The 24790-nt window shown below is 39.8% G+C and overlaps 1 protein-coding gene and 1 pseudogene across 3 annotated transcripts in view; both read right to left on the bottom strand.

Moving 5' to 3' along the window:
• fgd5a (FYVE, RhoGEF and PH domain containing 5a) overlaps nucleotides 1–24790 on the bottom strand; it is a 44755-nt gene that overhangs the window by 10020 nt on the left and 9945 nt on the right. For all 3 annotated transcript variants that reach the window (XM_061831295.1, XM_061831294.1, XM_061831293.1), the window contains exons 3-14: nucleotides 17954–18068; nucleotides 17345–17403; nucleotides 16457–16487; nucleotides 13392–13543; nucleotides 13154–13310; nucleotides 9703–9793; nucleotides 9198–9248; nucleotides 9040–9098; nucleotides 7583–7654; nucleotides 7397–7465; nucleotides 3438–3521; nucleotides 3287–3366 (exon numbers count right to left, since the gene is read on the bottom strand). In XM_061831295.1, the coding sequence (XP_061687279.1) occupies nucleotides 3287–3366; nucleotides 3438–3521; nucleotides 7397–7465; nucleotides 7583–7654; nucleotides 9040–9098; nucleotides 9198–9248; nucleotides 9703–9793; nucleotides 13154–13310; nucleotides 13392–13543; nucleotides 16457–16487; nucleotides 17345–17403; nucleotides 17954–18068 (1020 nt within the window). The remainder of the gene's footprint in view (nucleotides 1–3286; nucleotides 3367–3437; nucleotides 3522–7396; nucleotides 7466–7582; nucleotides 7655–9039; nucleotides 9099–9197; nucleotides 9249–9702; nucleotides 9794–13153; nucleotides 13311–13391; nucleotides 13544–16456; nucleotides 16488–17344; nucleotides 17404–17953; nucleotides 18069–24790) is intronic.
• LOC133508210 (5S ribosomal RNA) lies at nucleotides 22865–22978 on the bottom strand (annotated as a pseudogene).

Raw genomic sequence — 24790 nt, 5'->3', positions numbered from 1 at the left:
TCTACCATGGGCCCCAAGAAACTTTAGTGTAATTAAGTTGCGTGCCCGCGCACATTCGTACGTATGTTTTCTCTGAGCTGTCAAACGCTTTGTTCCCTCACTGTCACCCACCATGCGTTTCGCTTCTCATTCATCTTTTTTTTTCGAATAGTCACCCAACGCCAAAGGTAAATGAATACAATTTTTATTATTCTTTACATTATGTACTCTGAATGCTTATTTTTGGCAGGTGGGTCAGGGGACTTGGAACAGATTCCATTATTTACACATAAAAATGCTTCTACTAACATAAAAAAAAAATCATGGCACCAAACGACTTCCAGAAAAAAAACATTTTGTAAATTGAGGTACCACTGTATTTCAGCCATCCATTCATCCATTTTTCCCTGCTTATCCAGAGTTTGGTTGGCAGGGCAGCATCTTAAGCAGGGAAGTCCAAATTTCTCTTTCCCCAGGCACTTCATCCAGGTCTTCCGGGAACATCCCGAGGCGCTCCCATGCCAGGTGGGAGACTATAGACTCCTATGGACTATAGTCTAAAATTACTGCCGGCAATTCCAACCAGACTTGGACATTGGTTGTATAGTGACCAAACAGCTCGTATTGGTCGTTCAGTACCCAGTTCATCCCCCACAGAAATTCCAGAGGGACATGTTCACAGAGCACATGTAGACTGGTTCGGCAAATTCCATGCAACCTCGTAGATTCTGTTAAAGGTGCAGAGCTTGTCCACTGTTCCATAGCCATGACAAAGAACATACTGCTACTTGTAAATTGGCGGACTGACTAACCCTAACCAGATAAACCCTCCTCTCCAGAACTCCTGAGTAGACCTTACCAGGGAGGCTGAGGAGTGATCCCCCTACAATTGGAATACACTTGCCAGTCCCACTTCATATAAAGAGGGACCACTAGCTTAGTCTGTCAACTCAAAGGCAGTGTCGCCAATGTCCATATGATGTTGGAATGCTGTGTCATCCAAAACAGCCCATCAAAATCCAACACTTTTAGGAATGCCAGATGGAGCTCATTCATCCTTGTGGCCCTGCTATAGAGGAGGTTTTTAATCACCTTAGTTCAGGGATTGCTGTCATGACAGGCACCAAGCACCTTAGAGCCACAGCTCTGGTCAAACGCCTCAACAATTGAAGTCCATTTTGACTAAATGTCACCCACATCCCTTCGAACACTTCACCCGAGTTCCAAGACATACGGCCGCAGGTTTGCTGACACGACCATAAAGTCGATCATCAAGCTGCGACAAAGGGTACCCGAGTGCCAAATGCATGTATTGATACCCTTATGTTTGAAAATTGTCGTTGCAATAGAGTCTATGATGAGCACAGAAGTCCAATAGCAAAATGTCCTTTGGGTTCAGGTTCTTTCCCTGCCAGAGAAGTAACATCCAACATCTCTAGAACCAGCTTCTTCAGCTGGCAATCAGATTGCCAAGGTCCTCATCTTTGGTGCGTGCTCAATTCTCTACGCTAAATGACCCCTCCCATAGGCAGTGAGCCCATGGGAAGGAATGGGGATTTGTTTGATCCCTCACTGATTTTGTATTTTTGCCCACGAATAAGACAAGAATAGTCTACAATTGAAATATTTATACAGGGAAGGACAGAATATCAAAAATGAAACTTAGTACATCACAAAAGAATAGATTCTAATTATTTTGCAATTCATTGAGTGAGGTAGGTGTTTGTCTCCCTATCAAAACGTAATTACTTGATGGAACACCCCCTCTTAGCCAGTACAAGGGGTCAGATGATTCTTGTACTTGATCACCAGGTTTGCACATATCTCATGAGGAGATTTGTCCCACTCCTCTTTGTGTATCCTCTCCTAATCTTTAAGGTTTCAAGGATGTGCCTTGGGAACTCAAAGTTTCATCTCCAGTCACCCTTTTTCTTGTAATTTTTTTTTTTTGTAATTTAGGTCTAGAGACCAGCTAGGCTATTCCATGACCATAATCTGCTTCTTCTTTGGACACTTCCATTTCTGTGGGTGTGTTTTAGGTTACTGTCTTGCTGGAAGACCCATCCATGACCCATTTAAAGTTTTCTGGGTGAGAGTTTTATAACTCAATTCATGGTACCAGGCTCCATCCATATTTACTTAAAAGCAGTGAAGTTGACGTGTTCCCTTTTACAGAGAAACGCCTCCACAGCATAATGCATCCACCTCCATGGTTGACGGTCATCCAAAATTGATTCCAAACAACTTGATTGTTGACTCATCTGGGTACATCCCCTTCTCTCAATCATTCTCTGAATTCTGTTTGTAGGCAAACTTCACACACGCCTGTACATCTGCCTTGTGGGCGCTGCAGGATTTTAATTAATTACGGCAGGTGTGCCCAGATTTTTGTACCCCAAAATCTATTTTCAAGCGGCAAGCCTGATCGACTGGTATATCGCGATCGAGACATTGAGCACCCCTGCATTACGGCATAGTCTGTTATGAATGTTTTTCTTGGTGACCGTTATCCCTTCTTTGAAATTATTGACAAGCTCCTTCCATGTAGTTCTGAGCTCATGCCTGAACTTTCTCATGATCACTGATACACCAAAAGGTGAAATCGTCCGAGGAGACTGACTAGATTGACTGTAATTCTATGTTTATTCCATTTTCTAATTATTGCAATAACAGGTGTCTCCTTCCCCCCTAGCCTCTTCTCAATATTCTTGTAGTCTATTCTAGGCTTGTGCAGGTCTACAATATTTTCCCTGATGTCCTTAAAAATGTCTTTGGTCTTGCCCATCATGGAGAGGTTGGTGTCTGATTGATTGTGGACAAATACGTTGAGATAGGTGTCTTTCATACAGCTATGGGGGAGCTCAGATTAGTAGTACTTCTTTAAATTGAGAGAAGTGGTCTGTGGGAACCAAAATTCTTTATTATTGGTTGGCTCTTAAATACTTAAAATACTTAAATACTGACTCATTGAAATACAAGTACACTTTAATCTTTTTTTTTAAATGCAACTTTCTAGATTTTCTTTTAGATATTCCATCTTGCATTGTTAACATAAACCTACCATTAAAATAATAGACTGCTCATATTTTTGTTGGTAGGTGAACTTTGAAAATTAGTGAGGGATCAAATAATGATTTCCTGTACTGTAGATTCGCGATTACAATTGCGGGGGCTGCATCATCAGTAGGGTAAAACTAACCTGTCTCATGATGGTGACAAGACAAAACTCAGCATTATTACCTTTGTAAATTTCAGATTTTTTTTTTGTTGTTGTCAGATTGCGTGTCAGATTGTGAGTTTTATTTACCTGGCAGAGAGTGTAATGGTGATGTCAGACACCTCGATTTTAATACAGTTCAATACGTTGTCAAGAGCAGGTTTGCTCACCTGTGTGTCCATGAAGGGGAAAAAGTTTAGTAGATAATCCCAAGACTGTAACACATTAAAAATGAATGTACCTTCATTCCAGACAGGGATAATGTGTTCTTAAGCCTGTATTTCCCATCCTGCTGCGGGTAGGTGTACAGCATTATGTCGTTCATCTGATGCAGGACAAAAATAGAGACACTGTAGCTTGTGTAAAAATAAATTAATCAATCCATTCATTTTCTACACGACTTATCCTGTTTCGGGTCACAGGGCACTGGAGTTTACCCCAGCTGACTCCGGACAATGTCAGGCAAGTGTACCACTACATTAATGACTCCTCTAGAATAGATTAATATTCCGAATATTTTTTTCTGCAATGCACTGTGCTGTTACTGTGACAATTTGAGAGAAGGTTCTGCTTTGCAGTACTTTCAATCACTTCAACATAAAGATAATATTGACAAGGAAGCCACACAGATAAATAAAAAAGTAAAGACAAACCATTGGTAATTTTGGAAATTTTAAAAGCGTTATTTATTTATTAATCTATGCGGCACATTTTCTGACCACAGTGACAATTATATCTGTAAAGCTAAGTTATTTCCTTTCCCAGCGCTCACAGAACGTTGTACAATTATGGAGCACCCAACTCCCATGTACACTAAGTGTAAATAAGGCAATAAAGCGTTTATTTGCACGGAAGAGCAGAGTATTGTTATTCTCTGAACACACCAAGGATCCATTGTGTTGTGCATGAGAGGCATTTCATTTTTCCCCCCAAAAATAGATGACATAATTGGTCACACCTAATGCGCGTTCTAAACATCCGCTGGAGCCATAAAAGACAGCATCCAGGAATTCTCCACCCTGTGCTGGGGTCGGGGCCTCCCCTTGCTCTCCCAGCATTCTCAACCTACACTGACAAGCAGGGCTGGGTGAGACAGGCCACCTCCAGCACGGCACCAAAAACAAGCACGTAAGGGAAAATGTTCTCCTGGGTGATGGCCTTTGCTATATAACAATAAATGGAATAATAAATGACACAATGACACAAGCAATAAATGAACTTTGGGGCACTTGCTCACCCTTAATTGCTCACTTGCTCACATTATAATCTCAAACTCCTAATTTATCAGTGCTGTTTCATTCCTACCACTGATCTTTCACCTCCTTCAACCATGGGAGTTTTTTTTGCATCGCTTGCCTTCCTGAAATTCAATCCGTGCTCATTCAGTCATGCTTTGTTTTACCATTCTGTCTGTAGCCACAAGAGCATTGCAAGAGAGACTCTGTTCTTAGATACCTTACCTCAATAGATAAAGGTTAAATCTTATGGCTGAGATGGCCAGATTTCACATGCTCTGCTAAAGCAAATCATTGATTTAGCTATGTCTTAGTTTCCCCGCACCGAAATTTCAAATTGTCTGATGTTTTAATCATATTGAGCTATTTCAAGCAATTTTCATTCATCCATCCATCCATCCATTATGTGAGCCACTTATCCTCAAAAGGGTTGCGGGAGTGCTGGAGCCTATCCCAGCTATTTTTGGACAGGAGGTGCGGTACACTCTGGACTGGTTGCCAGCCAGTAGCAGGCAATTATCATTTATTTTTTTTAAATGAATTGAGCAATAATTTATACTTTTTTCCTTGATGATTTTAAACCTTAATTCATTGTTTATATGTAACAATCTCACCAGGCTATTATACACCTCAATTCTTTCTCATCACATTCATTATGGTGCTTCAAGAACTATGTTGCTTGTGGCAAAAATGAGTTTGGCAGGCCTGATTTAGAGGTACAGTATCATCCCCCATCTCTTTGCATTATGGTCAGCAGTTACCTTGATTCAAAAAGTGTAGGTGACGGTTGAAATATGAATGAATAATACACTGTCTGCTAGTGTTGAAATGTCATTTGGGTCACCTGGTCTGAGGTAAATAGCAAATACTTGTTCTTCTTTGCAACTTGACAGTAGATATAACTAATTAGTTATGGAACAATAGAGTGGACGTCTCTATTTCATGTGATGTGTTTGTCTAACGCCCCACACCCCTTCAAACTCTTCAACCTTCCCCTCCCTGCATTCTACAGGCTGTCTGGCCTTCACTTTGCTGTCAGTCCCCTCCCAATACACAGGAAGCCAGCATCCAGTGACCCACACCAAACATCCTGTAAGGAAGCAAGGCCCTGGAAAACAAGTCCTAAGAGGGGAGGAGAGTGACGAGGGAGGCCCTAGAGGAGATTTTACTACTTTGGCCATTTGCCCTTCAATAGTCGTAGACTGACCTCCGCCCCAAAGTTCCTCATATTTTGGCAGCTCATGCAAGTGTTGGCTACTGTAGGTGCTCTTCACTAAAGTAAAAATGACTAACATAATACAATTTATCTTAAAAAGTGAGTTTACAGTCTACATTTACAAAAGTCTATGATGGTTTGTTTTGATGGACACGGTTCGATCGGAAAATTATTTTTGTGCCTTTATTGGTTGTATTTTGATGTCAAGTGAAATATTAGAAACACCTGACATTGATAGTTCAAATAAACATTATCATCCTTTTGAAGCCAGGATTCCATATTTACTTTAAATGAACATTGCAAGTGCAACATTGCAACCTAAGGCTGTGGAAGTGAGTGTAAATGTGGCCTTTAGTGAAATGACAACCTTTCGAAATACTTTAGACAGGATTATCTACATAACAACAAAGTTACAAGTAGGACCCAAATGTTTCCTATTGTGCATGTCCACATTTGGAGGTGAAGGGATTTTGCTTTTTTTCCTTCTTGTCCCGATTTTGAGTTAGGGGAATTCCCCCGCCCCCCCTGCCATCTATCTATCTATCTATCTATCTATCTATCTATCTATCTATCTATCTATCTATCTATCTATCTATCTATCTATCTATCTATCTATCTATCTATCTATCTATCTATCTATCTATCTATCTATCTATCTATCTATCTATCTATCTATCTATCTATCTATCTATCTATCTATCTATCTATCTATCTATCTATCTATCTATCATTATGAGGATGAATATGTAATGGTATTTGAAATTCTACTCAATGTACAGTAAAAGAAAAAAATATTTAACAGCCTTTGTTTCTTTCAACTAGAGGTACCGGTAGATTTGTTTTGACAAACACAATGATGGCAAGAAAAATAGATAATAAGAGTTTAGTTTAAAACCTTATATCTAACTATTATTCATGGGGTTTTGACAGCAACAAAAATCAATGGAAATAACATTAAGCCTAAACATGTCGAATGGAACATAAAGTATTACAGAACTAGCTACATTATTTACAGAACCAGCTGCATTTTTGTCATGTTCATCGCATGCTTCAGGTATTATACCTTGTGCCAGGCATTAAAATGAAAAAGAAAATGAATAAACAACAGTGGTCATACAATTTCTTTCCATTACTTTATACAACTCAATAATGACAGAAAAAGCTATTGTTTTGCTCATTCTGTAAAGTTCTCGAGAGAGTCCATGCCACATTCTATTTTGCCGCTATAGTAAGTGGGACTTAAGAACTAATTTGTTCTTAACAAAGGCTCGTAAATAAGCCCCAAAGTTAAAAGTTCAATATTTCTCATGTTGTTAACTTCACAACAAAATAACAATAAGTGGAATCAGAATTGAGGAAAACAGCTAGCCATAAATGGCCTGATCACTATACGTCGAAATTTCAGTAATTAACACACTGAATCTTGTTAAAAGCCTTTGTGTGTAGTTGCTATGCAACCTGTTACCAAAAATGCATTACACACTGTCAGAAAATAGGCATGCACATACTATCGCTCTCTAAAACTGCAAATTGTCTTTTTTACACAATGAAGATGAGGTGTTAATTGAGGAACTTTGTGTCAGGCCTGGCTGGGCCCACAGCTCTTGTATTTCTGCTAAGCTTAGCAAAGATCAAAGATAATTAACATTTGTATTTAGGTAACTGACTAACAAAAGGCAAATAGTTACTTAAAAAGATTCAATGCAAACTTTGAGGTACTGTCATGTGATAAAGTTAGAAAAGAGTTACCAGAAAAAGGTGTCTGGGCTGTCTGCTTTTTCTCGAGACCTTCATGAGTGTTCCCTCTTTAACAAACATCTGTCAACAGAATCATTGTCAAGACATTAGATATAAAAGACCATCACCTAGAATGTGCTTTTGGGTTATGTGTTGCAGTGATGTGGTGGTGAACATGCCAAGTTCTGTTGTGCTCACCCTGCCAGCCTTCAGGAGGTCTCTCTTGCCTTTCATGCTGTATTCTATGTGGACCATACGCAGCAAGTTTTCCTGGGAGATTGGAGCATGCAAAGAGATGTGATCATTCAAGAAGGAGAAATAGAATGAAAGTACTCTTGTTTGCTTGGGAATGAAAGAGAGGCTGAAAGGGATGTGATAGTGATAACCCGACGGGGGGTGGGGGGAGCAGAGATAGAGGGAGCTTGTGTTTACGCTGACTGGCACCCTATCTGAGTGTGAGTGTCAGTGTCGTATGATAAACAGAGGAGGTGAGACAACATGAGGAACACAGCGGTCTCTAAAGTGTGAAGTGAGTGAGACAGCATTTTGAATTAAAGATTTCAGAATTATGAGATGTTTGAGGGAGATTGTAAATCTTCGCCAATCTAACAATGCTCCTCTTTGTAAAGATACACCTGGGACCTTCGCATGCAGTCAACATGGAGAAAGAGACTTCTTCTTCCTAGCACAGAAGACCCTTCGTTAGTCTGCTTGCCCAATATCCACGAGAAGTACTTTTGCATCAAATTACAAATTAAATCATTCTTGGTCAATTATGATGTTGAATCTAACAAACAAACATTTTAACTTTTTTGTGAATAGTTAAGGGCTGCGGGCACTACCCATACTGAGAAAAGAAAAAAATACCACGCTAAATGAACAAATCAGAGGGAATATACATGAGGTCCATGGACATATTAATGTTCACCTGCTCTTTCTGTATTTAATAAGGGTAACCGTTGAACTCCTCAGTAATGCATTGATTAGGGCTTCTTCTTCCGCATATGGGGATGTCTCCATGCGAGACTATTGGACTGCTTTTAAAGGAAAAGAGAGAAGCCACTTTGGTTGAACAAAATTCAAGTCAACTCTAATGTGACCTATATCAGCACAGACCTCCCACTTTTAATTTGCTGGGGGTATGCCAGTCCACAACATTACCAAAACTGGGTCTCTCCTCCCTCCTCACAGTTATACTAAGATTAGTTATTCTCATTTTTTTTTTAAATATGACTATTCTCTGGAAAGGTTATGAGTTTTTGCAGAAAATTACATTAAATATAAGTTTACTACGATTAGGACCATTTTTTTCCCAATAAAAAATAGGACCACTGACATTGTGTCTTAATGCTTGATTTTTATTTTTTAGTTTGGCTCTAATACACTTACTTGTTCTGTGTTCTGTTTTTTATGACATACTAGATATATATGGTCATTCTAGCACTGACAAAAATACTAATGGTGCCCAGATATTTTAGCAAAGAAAGTACAAACAATCCATCATAGAATGATGGAAAGTGAATGGTTTGAAGTTCTATATAATAATCTATCAATGCGGTTGCTCGGGATTGATTCAGCAAGTTTCTTCAAAAGACCCTTTGTAGCTATGTAATCACCTTTAATCAACATGTTAGTTGCATCCAAATTGAACTCACCCCCTGTTTCAGATTATCGTTGGCCTGGTCCGCCACCTCAGACACAATCACCAAGGCAGCTGCAAAACAAACAGAAAAACAAAATAGAGATCCCACCGTATCTCAATAAGTAAGCCGTAATACATCTAGATCAATGTGTCTAAATATCACAGGTTTACCTTGTGTGTCTTCGTATTCTTTAGAATCAGGTGAGAGGTTGTTTAGGTAATCTGTGGATGAAGTAAAAGAAAGACCAATATATAAATGAAGAGCCTAATCTGTCTACAGTATATAGTAGACGAGGGCAGAACCAGGGGTGCCCGTTGTAGACAGAAGGTTATCCAACACCCTAGTGTTGTGCCAATTTTCACGTCATTTATAATGAACCACAAAACATCATTGTAGCGTGGGTATAAACTGGATGAGCATGCACCCATCAAAAATTGTTATTGAAGGAGGGGAAAAAAATCAATCAGGACCTCCTCTTTTCCCCAGTGACAATTCTTTTTCAAGGGGCAAAAATTTAGATCAACAACCTCCAACCACTCCACACAAATACATTTTGGCCCACCCTATTGAAAAGAAATTTGGATCCGCCCCTGACACCACACCGTGAAAATTGGATCCAATGTGCCTCTGCTACAAATTACAAGCTTGTTGGAAAGATGAATGTTTGTGTGTTACCTGTGAGAAGCATGCGGTATTGCAGCACCCTCACTATGACCTGCAGCAGCTGGTGTTTCAGTGGGACTTGGGCCTCCTCTGAACCTTTCCTCTATAAGATAAAACGATTATTCTTGATTATCACTGCACACTATGCAGCACGTGAAATTGAATTAAACCTCATGGGACTGAAATTAGTAAAATGAAGCCAGAGGTTTCCATTTATTTATTTATCATAATACAAGCAGAAAAAAATTGGTATTTAATGTACATTTCTTTTCCAGTTGAGCAATACTAGGACAATACCTCTGAAATAAAAATGAAATCGAAGCTTTATTAATATTATTGCTAAAGTCTGTCCTTGTGTTTGTTGTTTTATTGTGACAACATGGCGTTTGTGGAAAAATGTAAATACAATGAAGATTAAGGTGGCCTTTGAGTTTTATAAATGTCGGTAAAAAAATAAATGAAAATCTAAGTCTTGCCCCTTTGAAACACACTAGTGTGTCCACAAAAGCATGAAGGAAGGTCAACTTCTGCAGTGTGGTGTAAGGCAAGGTCAGAAGTGACAGAGGCAATTGTGTTCACCAAGGTGACCTTCACATCTTTCCGTGAGACAAAAAACCTGAAAGAAACCCCATTCTTTTTTTCTGATGAGCCATTTGCAGGAGAAAGGGTGCTGGAAAAAAAGCACACAATCAAGAGCATTGGAAAATCAATCAGTCTAATTGTCTCTGACAGGTATTTACACTCTAAAGGGTAGAAAGACATCCACACATGCACCTGCAGACACATGCTCTTTTTTTTGTAAACTTGTACACATCTTTGTCAAAAAAGCCTCTTTCTACATTTGTGTTTTTTTTCCCTCACCACCACTTTGGGAGTGAAATCATTCTAATTTAGACTGAGAATCAGGAAATCAAATGGTTAACCCACTTTCCAATATAGCATCTGCTCTCTTCGAGTATCGTATGTAAACCGCCAACCAATTGACACTTCTTCAGAGGAAGTGGTTTACTGATGCATGCCAGAGACGATAATTAGCGTTTGGCCTGTTTGGGCTGGTGAGCCAGAGAAGAAGAAGCGTGATGCTTCACGCTGCGATGCAGACACATAGACACCCGTGCACACAAGCACGGTTAAACAAATCCAATTTTCAGTCTCTTTCATGGCCAACTGATTTGCTTTCTGCACACACAAAAGTAACCTAATTGGGGAGTTGTAAAGGAGTGTGCTCCTCTAATTACTTTCTGTCCGCCTCATTGGCCAGCTACCTTGACTAGAAAGCGAGCCACTCCATTGCACTTTTGGCTCTATCGCTCACCTTCCACCTGCTGCAAAGCTTCCTTTTGCTACCTTGACGTTCTTGCACATTATAAAACAGGCTTTGGACAAACCTAGCGGTGCACTGGCTAGGCCATTTAGGAATAGATTCATAAAAGAATTTTTGTGAAATCCAATACAATTGTGTCGGCCCATGATGGCCAATGTTTATAGATAGTGCGGCAAAACAAAAAACTAGCTGTGAGAGGATGCTCTAATCCTGTAAGGGCTAACTCTAATTTGATCAGGGTCTCAGGGTACTTTGTCACTGTCACCACATCCAAAATGAAATTACCAACACTTCTATTCCGGGGCTTTGCCTTACAATGAATGTGGGGGAGTGTGAAAATGTTGAGGGTGTGCAAAGTAGCTCAATAGTGATGCACTAATGTACAATTAAATGTCAAAACGAACTCATGAAAACAACAATATACAGTAAATAGATAACTGAATGTTGTCCCTCATTGTGGTAGGTCCTGTGTATCTAGCGACCCATGCATTTCCCTTAGCTCTCCCTTGGTGCTGCTTCTCTCTCATTCCGGAAGGATCACACTCTCTACGCTAGTCCCAAGGCAGTGTTCTGACAAAGCACAGCATCCATCATTATCATCCACAAAATACAATGGCCCAACAGCCCACAACTGTGGACGTAGAAAAACCCCATAGCTCATGCACATTACAGGAAAATGCAACGTGCCATGTTCATGGTATATCACCTCCAGTATCACCTCTCACCACAATACAAGTAAGCCATTCTTTGAAAATGTAATCAACTTTTTCTGTAAATCATTTACTGCATTTAGTGCAACTCAACTTCATGAAGCAAAAGAGGCCCATTAGGCCCAACTTTTACAGAGGTTATAAAGAGACAAGGCCTCTGCTTACACAGACAAATCTTAAAATATTCCTTTCACCCCTCTTTTTATGTACATTAGATCGGCTAGCGTCAAGGAGGTAATTTTTTTGTTGTTTCTTTTTGAGGATGGCGCAGCTGCTGTTAAATATTCATGAGTGTAAACAGTTGATGCATTGTCCACTTTCTTCCCAAACTAGAAAAACTTAGAAGCACTGTGTCAACAAAGATTCAGCAAATCCAAGTACGTGCAGGTCGTTGTGTAAACAGTTGAATGTAGTTCGCTCTGTCTAAACAGTGAATCTAGTCTGCAGACCAGCATACACCTGCATGGAAATGAGAATTTGATGTGGTTATCTATCCTTGCTATCTTAATATCCTGTCTTCTTATTAAATGCTGTCAATATTTCCATTAACACCAGTCTGCATTTTTGCCTTCAAATTGTGCTGTAGAAGTGAATATAGAAAATGTATAATGTAGAATACAATGGGCTATAAAAGAGTCACAAGATGACTACTCCCTTTTCCTCAATCTTTACTGTCTGATTCTTTAAGCAAAAAATGACGGCGAAAAAATAGTAGATATAGAGACTGTGAGTGTAACAGAGGCAATGTCAGTACCATGGAGAGGTGCAGACAAGAAAGAAATTTGATGTCTAGTCTGGTGGATGAGGGGAAAAAAGGTGTTACTCACAAATATGGGAATTGATTATGCGCTTTAAGCATAGTGAAACATTTAGTTAGAACATCTGCCTCATAATCACAGATACTGCGTTTGAATCTTGGCTTTGACCTTTTTGTGTGGAATTTCCATGTTTACCGGGACTCTCATGTTAAAAAAAAAAAATCATGGACATGCATTCGAGTTTAGCTGAAGACTCCATATTGCCTATGCGAATGATTATGTCTTTAATGTGCCCTGTGATTAACAGATGACTAGTCAAGGGTAAGGCTGCAGCTCACCGTGACTCTAAACAGGATTTGTAGTATGAAATGGATTGGGAAAGTATGACATTTCAATAAAAAGAACATTTGTAAACCAGTGGTTCTCAACTGTCCTCATTTTGCCATTGTTGCAAAATCGTAACTCACTTTTATGGAAGTTAGAACAATAAAGCATTCTTTTTGTTAGTTTAAAAATAGCCTCTGAAATCATGTACAGTATGTTGTTAAATGGTGTTTAAATGAGTTTGACATACAGGAACTCCAAAAACATATTGTTATCCAAAGACTAAGATGCATTTTGTTTGTGGAGTGAACTAGAACAAATAAAGAGGGTTAAGTTTTGGATTTTACCTCAAAGTTTTTGACAGTGCTGGCGAAGACTGGATTGACCTTGCAGCTCTCCTCCAGTAAGGACATGCTCCGATCATACTCAAAGATGAAAGTATCAAACACCCCAAAATCCTCACGATGTGACAAAATCACATCCACCACTCTCTGGCATTCCTCCCTGTACATGAGAGGACATTGGAATCTCCTTAAAAAAACTTGATGATTAAGTGCCTTTGTTAATATCTATGATGTTGTGTACCATTGATCAATGCGCTCTTCCAGCTCATTGAGGATACTGCTGTGGAGAGTTAAAACCTGAGGAAGAACACCCAATATCTCCTCCAACTTCTGCTCCTCCAGAACTGGACCCCCATCCTCACCCACAGCCTCAGCCACTGCTGGCCTGAAGTCCTTCACAAGACAAAATGTCACGGAGTAAGTTAATAAGATAAAAAAATGTCTAGAAAAGGCTGGAATTATGGAAAGAAGAAAGGCAGACAGTGTGACTGAAGAGGTCTTTTAACCCACCGGCCAAAACATTAATTCCACCTTATAAATTAGATACCCAAAAATTCATTTAAAAATAAAATGTTTTTTTATGGTGGCTAAAAACAAAATTTTACACTTCCAGCATGCTCGTTGATTTTTTTTCAATAAGGCCCCAAAAATTTTGATCACGAAAAGCCCCCCGAAAAAAACAAGATATTACATCGTAGTGTAATAAAATGGTGGATAGAATAATGTTCAGGTTTGACTTACATTCTTATAGATCCATTGCAACAAGTTATTGTGGTTGCAATGTGGTTGCTATGCAAAAAAGCTGTGACCCTACAAATAATTCCCAAAGAAACCTGTAAATTAAAGCCATAACGTCTCATGCAGCAATTACATTCAACTGTGCAGGTGAACCTAATGTTGTGGCCAGTGTGTGTTAAATAATGAGGGTTTAAAAGGGAAGGAAAATGAGAGGAAGGCCAGGCCTTCCTAAACATCCTTCCGGCTGTCCTCCCTTCACTTTGTGCTCTGTCTAATCATTCAGGAAAGGAGGAACTGTCTGCATAAGACATGCCACCAGGTGTTGTTGCAAAATGGCCTAGGTGCCACAGTATTGTTTCATATTAAGAGTAAATGTTCGGTGATGTATTCAGAATCAACGTTATGAAAGAGGCATCAATATATCTTACATGAACAACTAGGACACAGTGGATACAATCCATCAGCAAACAGGTGGAAGATTAAAGCATTTATACCAGAAAAACAAGGGACAGCATCTGCGTGACACTCAAACTCCCGACCAAACATCCATAAAAGCAAAAGTCTTAGTGTAACGGATTGACTTCTGGAGCCCATCAATTGGAGTTTTGTGGAAAGTCAAGACATAAACCAACTAAAGATGTCCCAGTTGGGTGCAAGATAATAGAATGACACCTGGCGCTACAAGCCCTTCATCCTGCACAATTGATCTCATACGAGTTTGCATTCATCACATCTGCCAGAGACAAGATCAGCGACATACTCAAACAGCTCCGAGTGACTCTGTCTCCTAGGTTACATACACACGCATGGACACACACAATCTATTTTCGACAGCCTATTCCCATTTTCATCAAGTAAGTTAGATCAAGAAGGAACAACACGAGAGGCTTCTTGAGTAGCTAGTCATTCTTGACTGCAATAGAATATGACCAGGGGTCACAGGTTGCAAATAAAAACAAAATAATAAGCATCATATGTTGAAGCCATTGAGCGAAAAGTCCTTTAAAGGAGGAGGACAGCCTCCCTTCCTTTGCGGAGACAAGCTCTGAAAATTCTTGGTGCTCTTGTTGTTCCTTATCAGACAATGGAACAATAGCTCATACGAGTCTCAAAATCCCCCCCCTAAAACAAGCATGTTTGGCCACTGTAATGGTTCCAAGAGAAATGACTTCATTTTATGCACCACACTCGTTGGTCTCTGACCATTTTAACAGATAACTTTATAAAGAATTACAAGACTTACTGGTATTAATGTTACAGAGGCCTCACTAGGCCTTCAATTTCCTCTTGACAAGAGTCAATGGACGGTAATATCATGAGACCTTTCTTTTATCGTAAGAATATTTGAAAATATGTCTACATTTTTTAGTAGAGTAAAAGCATGGCTTTTCTATCGGTATCCTGCAGCCTTGGGGTCATTAGTGAGGTCTCCTGTACAATATTTGCATTCTTAAAGTTGAATATCATCAAATTACATGTCATTTTATTCTCACAGTGGCCCTTCATACATCACCATACAGGGGTATATGTAAGAGATTCAGGGTAACCTTGTTGAAGGTTAGTATGTAGGCTGAATGATAACCTCCTAAGAGTTCAGTGTCAAACTGTAAGAGCTTTATTGGTCGCTATTAATAGTGATTTTTACACAGTGCTCTTGAAAATGTTTTCAAGCAACCTCTTTTGGGTCAAAAGTCATTCGTTGAAGCAACTGTTTCCTTGTCCAACAGTTTGGTGTGGGAGCAATAAAGTTGTTTTGTTCATGACAGCAGCTGGCTGTAATGCATGGCCGCCCCACTTAGCTTGAAGTCCCTTGGCAAGAATTGTACTACAAAGATGTAAAACAAACAAAATATGAGAAATTGAAACCTGTGTGCCCCTCATAAAACTGCAAAAGAACGTTCCATGATCGTGTGGTGGCTGAAAGCTGCTGGCTTCCACAAGGGATGCAAATGATCCTTTAATTGATTGCTCACAATTCTTGCAGTTTTTGAGATTTGATGGTTCATCAATTGAGTCCTGAAGCATTTGAGCCACGTAACGGACTCAATATATGGATGAAATATTGCGACAGACCCCTTTATTCCCCATTCATCCATTTTTGTACACCACTAATACTGTTCAGGGTCTCCATGAAATACAATTAGGATGAACAAGAACACAGACTGTGGACAAAAATCACACAGATCATGTAAAAAGTGGTTTAAGATGAAGAAGGAACCACATCCCTAGTTTCTTTTCTTTTCACCTCCGTTAAGTCCCATGACCAGTTCTTCAACTACTTTTGTGAATACAGTATAGTCCAATAGGTAAAAAAGATACAAGGACAAAATCAGCAGATGCCTGTAAACACACTGCATCACTTTACAACTGACCACACCAGAGCACAATATTTTAACTTTGTCAAGACCAGGAAGTAGCGCTTACTGCAACAACATTGATAAACTTCAACAGAGCTTTACAGCAGGGGCAGGAGGAGATGCAGACAGCGGCTAGGGAGTAGACTGACATGATATAATGTTATCAGCGGGTTTTCAAGAAAGTGTAATAGGAGGACACACAAGTTTTTACCTCTTGAAGATACTTGAGGGCACTGACATGTCTGAAAAAGACAGAAAAATCAGATTTAAAACCAGAAATAACAACTCCCTCAAAGGTTATATGTGAGAGGTTGTTGCCAAACACATATGAAATAAAACTATGACTTTGTTGCTAGTTAATAACCCTCACTCAATCATAGCAATTGACAGCAGCAAATAATGTGTGCGCTCATTGTGTTGTGAGGAGTATAAGGATGCCATGGTATCACTGACACGTTGTTACTTTGGTCCGTGATCTCTCCTTCTCCCCTCCTGTTATGCCCCTCCCCCCTTTGGTTCTGTACACAGGCGGACGTGGTCTCTATCCTCCGCGAATCGTGGTAGTCCATTGTAATGCCTTCAAAGTACATCAGTCTGCTGTTCAATAACATCAGCATGGTGTGCAACTTCAAAAATGTAGATCATAATTGTGGAGCAAAAGGGGGAGTAATACGGCCCACTCAAAAGATCAAAAATAGGACTAAACAAATAAATAAATAAATAGATAGATAGATAAATAAATAAATAAATAAAGAGTCGGCACTTACACTATAAGAATACATACTGGGCAATCATTTCAATAGCATTAATTTGTTACTCCATATTTATACAAGACATTTGTCAACTCTTGAAATAGTGTCAAAGCTTGTATCTCAACATTCGCTCAATGAAACTAAGTTCATCCAAACTACAAAACCTATAAATTATGTATGATGACAACCCACGTTAGAGGATTAGCGAAGTGGAATGCAGGGTGAGCATAAAGTGGCTACTCTGCACGCAGTCAGATGGATTAGTTTATATGTGGGCGACATTAAAGCAGGAAAAACATCTTCAGGATGCGTGAGTTTGGGTGTTTTGTGACCATGGCAATACTCACAGTCTTTCCGATTCAACAAGCTCCTTGGCGACATAGAACGCTCGGGATCGCCCATCAGTCTAAGTGAGAGCAGTGACAGAAGAATGACCACAGCTCATGTTTAAAGGGCACTTATTGCTCTCAAGTATCAAACAGAAGCAGCTATTTGGGAGCCAAGGGGACTGATAAAAAAAATATATATTTTTTTCCTTAGCTCTCCTGTCAGAATGAGACTGATTATTTAATTAAAGTGCCTCATAGACATGAGAGCCCTTTCAATGATGGCACTTTTAAATACTGATGCATTATGTATGAGTGTCTGTGTACAGTACAGTGACAACAATGCAGCTATTTGATATAAAAGCTAATCAAAAGGTTGAAACACATCACATTCAAAACATTAAATGGTTTACTGGCAAAGCTACCAAACTTTTGTCCGTGTTTTGTTTTCTAAAGAGGGGCACTTGCCAAACAATTTCCCTGAGATGAAAACACATTTTCATTCAATATAATCATTCCTTTCTGGCAGCTTATGTCTCTCAGGCCATCTTCTACTGTAATAAACTACAAGTAGCCGAAAATCAAGAGTTAAACAAGCAAATTAAATTATTTGTATGTCCCATAACTCACTTGTCGATCATAGCTTTGCTCAGAAGCACCCTCTTCTTCTTCTGAGGTACGTCCATGTTCCTCCTCAGCTGACCCTGCAGAGACTGAGCTCAGCGGGAAAGGTTCTGTGTAGGCACTGCAAGACCAGGGTAGAACCAAAGTACAACATCAAAACATAGGGAATCTAGCGTGGAGTGGGTCTTGCTTGTACATATCTAAACAACACAAACATGCATTGAAGATAAACTGAAGTATTTAAAATGCCTCTAGGCAATTGTGAAGGGTTGTTTGCCCATACACTATGCACCCTATAATTGAGTAGCAACTAGTCCAGGGTGTAAGGATGGATAGCTTGAAATAAGTTTCAGTTTAACTTTAAATCACACGCACATGCGCACACACACTTATGAACACATGTACACACACTTTCTCTCTCTCTCGCTCTCTCTCTTTCTCTTATAAATTTATTGAGGGAAAAATATTGACACATTTTAATGGCAAGTTTGTTTTCCAAACAGTTACATAACCTGTCTGTCAATGTGCGATTTCCTGGTGCAACGATAAATGATACACACGTCAGACGTCTTGGCTAGCTAACCATATCGCTACGAGTTTGAATACCATCAGACTACTTCAACCCTGCTGTACAATTTAAATGCATGCAGAGACGAGCACGAGCAGTCAAGGTACTAATCACGATTTCACTCGCAAATTGACTTGCTCTGTACTGTAGACCAATAGTATAATAGTAGAACAGAAATGATTAGAAAATGTGCTACAGATAGTCACATGCCATCCAAGTCACTCCACAGAGTGACTTTCAAACATGGACGTAGTCTGAAAGTGTCAATTAGTGTCAAGCCCCCCATTGACAACTACTTCTGTTTGACCCATTTTTTTTAAAATCTGATTTGTTTATATTTGGCTAAGAGCATTGTTTGTCTGTTGTCCCCTGTAATCAATTTCCATCCCAGCTTCAACCACCTGAATGATTATAGGAAATACTGGTCAATAATTTCTTAATATGCCTGGAAATTCCTAATTCACAAAAGGTCCCATATTTTACCAAGCCAATGTTTTCTAGTATTTCAGATGTTATATTGTCTTTATGGGGCTTACGGCCGATCTTGTCAGATCTCAGAAGCTAAACGGGTTTGGCCCTGGTTAGTACTTCAATGAGAGACCGCCTGGGAATACCAGGTGCTGTAAGCTTCTCTGCCTAGCTAAAATGCAGAAGGCTTGTGTCAGGAAGGGCATCCGTTGTAAAACTGTGCCAAACAAATGTGCGTTCATCTGAGATGTCACGCTGTGGCGACCCTTAACGGGACAAGCCGAAAGGAAAAGAAGAAGATATTGGCTCCATGGTGCCTCAGTAAACATGTGAAATATGAATAAAAATTGTCCGTGTATTCCTGAATTACAGACTTCTTTCAGCCGAAAGACCTGAAATCAGGTAATTCAAATTTCTTAAACTTATCTACGTCACTAGTGAAGATTTTCACCTACTTCTCTGCTCCCAAGCCATCACCATCAACATAACAAACACATATCCTTTCACAAGATGTGAGGGTTGATTTTTCTACACAGAGTAAATGCATCAAAGGAAAGGAGGGTCTTAACCAAATGTAGACAAAGCACATAAAAAAAAAAAATGGGTCACACAGAAGTAGCTGTCAGAGGAACCTTTTCTGCCCACTAGTATGAAAAAAACAAGGATTTTATTTTTCCAAATCAAATTGACATTTTTATGGAGGTCTAAATTGCCAAAATATGGGACCTTGAAGTTACAATACAGTCGTCCAAGTCCAGAGTGGAAAGGCAGCTTCACATTTCCATTATTGGGAGCAGATTCTTTACTTCATATGCAGTGTTGGCTTTTCTCCAAACACGGTGGTTTCAATTATGACCAACTAATTCTATTTCGGACTTGTCCGTCCATAGAAAGGACTTCCAAAAGGGCTTGTCCCAGTACTTGCATGCAAATTTGAAAAGGGTATATATATATAATTTTATTTTATTATTTTTTTAGAGCAGGTGGGTCCTTGTAGAAACACTCTGATGAATGTCACCACTAATCAGTTTTCCTCAAACAAAAGACACATGCACATTTATGAGACATGCTACCAGAGAAAGCTGCAACCCTCTTGAGTTGTTGTCTGGGTAAGCCTTTACCTCTTTTTTTGTTCTGGTGTTTTCGGGATGATAGGGATAGTTTTGATGGCCGTCCAATTTGGCAGAGTCGATGTGATTTGTAAATTATTTGTCATATTGTGGGATGGATGGATGGGGCTAGAATCTTTCTAGAATGGTCTGACAGCCCTCACCACACAGAAGGGCTGTCAATACTTTCTTCATCTCCTCAGCTGTCTTTTTCGCTATTGGTTTTGTAGATTTGCATCAGTCCACAGTTGGTTTGGTTGCTCTACTCTCTCTAATAAATATAGCAAGCCAAACCCTTTCCCGAATGTTTTTTTTCATTGGTCTGCTTAAATTATGTATATACAATGCAAATCTTGTCTTCTATTTGCTAGATTTAACCAGTGTAGGTGGGGGTTCAAATACTGTACTTTTGCACCTATACAGTTATCAGTTTTGAGTGAAAAAATAAAATGTTAGATTAAATAAGGAAAATATATTTCTTTCTCTGTGTGTTACAAATTGTGATTTGTTTAACAAAATATGTTATTTAAAAAAAAAAAAAAGACTGACCATTTTCCAGAGGTTTCACAAATGCTCAAGCAGCTCTGTATGCCTGCCCACTGGCTGACAACTAGTCCAGGGTGTAGTGCACCTCTCACTTGAAATCAGATGGGATAGGCTCCAGCACACCTGTGATCCAAGTGTGGATAAGCGGTATACAGGATGGATCGATCGATAGTGTCTCTGAGCATTTCCATTTCCCACATGCAGCACAATGCCACACTCTAATCCCCTTCCCAATTTATCCTTTTCTCCATGACAGAGTTGTGCTTGTACAGTCATAATCCTTCAGTGAGTGAAGCAGGGGTCTAGGGAGTCACACTGTAGGTCAGTTCTCTTGTAATCCCTTTGATGCTACCCGGGGAAATTATTAAAGTTCTTCAAACCATTAACACCCATTTAGTGTATTTGACTAAACTCCCCTAACAAGGACGATGATTGGACGATGATCTAAAACCAGCAATAAGAGTGTCACATCATAAGGTACACCTCCTGCACCTGTCTTTACAACAATATGTTACAACTGAAAAATGTTTGAGCAGTATAAATGAATCATTCAATCATTGGGAGTGCAGTGGTACACAACACCACCATATCACACTGAAAGCTGTTTCTTATAATGAAGTCACATGAGAGGGGCTCTTCCAATGAAGTTAGTATTCTCGTCGTCTCATTTATGACAATTTTGTGGCCTCATAATGAATAGAACCTTCTGTCTTTTAAAGTTCCACTGTGTATGTCACACAATATTGTGTACTTAACTATACAGTATTTGAATTTATTAGAGTATTCCAGGGCTCACAGACACACACCCCATTGGGTGAGGTGTTAATCATGGTGAACCTCAATGAAGGTAAATTTTGACTCCAGGGTGATGTTGGCTTCTGATGGAAATGCTTCAGTGAAGAAAATGAGTATTTGAACACCCTGCTACATTGCAAGTTCTACCAATTAGAATCATATAGGGGTCTGAAATTTTCATCATAGGTGCATGTCCACTGTGAGGGAGATAATCTAAAAAGAAAAATCCAGAAATCGCAACGTTTGATTTTTTTAACGATTTATTTGTGTGACAGCTGCAAATAATAAAAAATAAATACATAAATAAAAATAATGATTATCTGTCTCATGGTGGACATACACCTACGATGAAAATTCCAAACCCCTCCATGATTTCTACGTGGGAGAATTTGCAATATAGCTGGGTGTTCAAATACTTAGTTTCTTCACTGTATATACATTATATAGAAAATATATAGAAGATTCTCTTTGCCAAGGTTCTGCAGCTTCAGTCGTAAACACAATAATATTAGATAACGCTCACAGATAGGAGGAGAAGAACTATTGAGAAGCATGATTACGGCACTACACCCCATGAACAGTACAAAATTCCAGAGAAAACTGGTTAAATACACATACATTATATTTATCCATCCATCCATTTTCTTTGCAGCTTATCATCACGAGGGTCTCTGGAGTGCTGGAGCCTGTCCCAGCTGTCAACGGGCAGGAGGGGGGGTACACCCTGAACTGGTTGCCAGCCAATTGCAGGGCATATAGAGACAAACAGCCGCACTTACAATCACACCTAGGGGCAATTTAGAGTGTCCAATTAATGTTGCATGTTTTTTTGGATGTGGGAGGAAACTGAACTGCTTGGAGAAAACCCACGCAGGCACAGGGAGAACATGCAAACTCCACACAGGCGGGTCTGGGATTGAACTCGAGACCTGAGAACTGTGAGATCAACGCTTTCTAGCTGATCCACCATGCCGCCCACATTATATTTAAACATTTAAAATAAAATGTTAAAGATTTCAGGTCACTGATGGTGTAGTTGTACACACGCCTGACTTTGGTGCGGACAGCGTGGGATAAATTCCTGCTCAGTGATTGTGTCGATATGTGCCTTGCAACTGACTCGTGACAAATTCAGGGTGTAGTCCGCTTTTTGGCTGGAGTTAGCTGGGATAGGCACTCCTGTGATCCTTGTGTGAATAAGCGGCTTGGAAAATGAATCTGGATTTAAACATCTCTAAGAAGTTCCAAAGATTACTCCAGCAAACTACTCCATTTCCTCAACCACTACATAGCCTTCTTCTTTTCCTTTCGGCTTGTCCCGTTACGGGTTGCCACAGCGTGTCATCTCAGATGAATGCACATTTGTTTGGCACAGTTTTATGCCGGATGCCCTTCCTGATGCAACCCTTCTGCATTTTAGCCAGAGAGAGAAGCTTACAGCACCTGGTATTCCGGTCTCCCATCCAAGTACTAACAAGGGCCAAACCCGCTTACCTTCCGAGATCTGAAGAGATTGGGCGTTCTCAGGGTAGCATGGCCGTAAGCCCAATACATAGCCTATATTACAATATGTATTGTAAATCCTTTAAACAGGATCATTATGGAAACATTATTAGATTACAGGGTTGGCTTTTATGGCCCCATCACACCATGACGTTCTGGTCAGCGTTCTATAGCGTTTGAGGAAACGTTGGTGGTCGCCCATGGTCGCCGGGATAGCGCAAGAAGAGTGTTGTTTGAACGCTAGTGAATGTCAATGATCGCTGGGAATCGGCGGAGAACGCCGGTCCGGAAAAAAAGTTTTGAACATGCACAAAAGTTCTCACCGAGATAAGCGTTCATCAACGTTTAATTTTAAACGCTCCAGAACGTTCAAGAACATTCGTGGAACGTTTTACTATGGTTCGCCGAGCGTTGCACACTTTTGGCTATCATTAGTCAGTCGTAACTTGAGCTTTACTTGGTTGTTACTTAATCGTTTGCTTTGCAGTGAACGACTCACTGGCGACCTGTCAACGACCACTGAACAATCCCCTAGCGCACACAGCGTGTAACTAAAGTCAAACAAACGTCCTTTGGTGTCCATTGAGCGTCATTCGTGCGTTTCCCGAACATCCATGCATATGGTTATATAAAGCGATGTTTTCCATTCTTACTTGCAGCGCTAGTTGCTGAAGTCCGCACCCCACCTTTTTTCCGTCTTGGCGGCATGATGCTGACTGTTCAAACTCACGAGAACAACTGAAGTGAGTATGAAATTTCCAACGTTTTCGTTCCCGTTCCACTGTAAAAATTACATGCCAGCAAAACGCTATTCTGTCGTTATTCACCCATTTAGTCACATGCTCAACACGCTCGTCTAACATTGACAAATCGCTCGTCGCGCGCCAGTGACACGTTAGTACATGCTAATAGTTTTTAGGGGTATCTTATTTGGTCGCTGTTACACGCTTCTAGTCATGCGTTAGACACCCGTTAATCACATGCCAGATGTGTCATCCTCATTTGAGAAAGTTGAAAAATAGAACGATTGAAATGTTCAGAGAACGTTGACCAGAACGTCATGGTGTGACGGGGCCATTATGGCTCAACAAATTAGATTTACTGTGTCAAATATAGAGGACAAATTTCCTTTCTAAAAAAGGTTTTCTATAGAAATCATTTGAATTTAAATAAAAATGTAATTTAGTTGAATTAAAATATATATCAGGTGCAATCACAAAAGCTTTTTCTCCACTTCTAGTGGCACTATTACAAGAAGTCGGGATGTCAGAATATCTTTTTCTGCCATGACAGACAATGAAAGGAATACTGATGGGAGAATTGTAAAAAATGGATGCTTTACTTTTAAATTTCTTGCTCCTTTTTGTAATGATTATGTGTTACCTTTGGCAGTTGTTCTTTTAATGTGACCATATGATGTTCCAATAACATAGGTCGCTGACTTCTGTCATGCCACCTATAACAGGACAGGTAACAGCTTAAAATATCTGCACATTGTGGCAAAGATTAAGTGGTCAATGCTGTGTGCAATGTAATTAGCAGTTTGAAACGTGTCGTTCGGTATGTGTTCAAATGGCTCCCAAAACAACAAGACTTCCATAAAACACAGCACTAAAAAAGCAGACCTGGCATTATTGGGAAGACCACACCTCTTTGAGGAGAGTCTGTGAACCTCTAGGCTAATACCATGGTGACCCCCTTCTTCTACACACTCATTCTATGGGTCCAGTCTTGTCTCTCTGTCCTTGTCTCCTGCCACAGTTCACCCCTTGTCCTGCATTTCCTGTAAACAGCTCCTAGGTAGGACATTTCTTCCCTAGGAATGACCTGCTTGTGACTTAAAAATGCCTGGCA

The sequence above is a fragment of the Syngnathoides biaculeatus genome, chromosome 10 (assembly GCF_019802595.1).
Source record: "Syngnathoides biaculeatus isolate LvHL_M chromosome 10, ASM1980259v1, whole genome shotgun sequence".
Taxonomy (NCBI): Eukaryota; Metazoa; Chordata; class Actinopteri; order Syngnathiformes; family Syngnathidae; genus Syngnathoides; species Syngnathoides biaculeatus.
The sequence above is the reverse complement of the archived record's forward strand: the minus strand, read 5'-3'. Positions and strand labels throughout refer to the sequence as shown.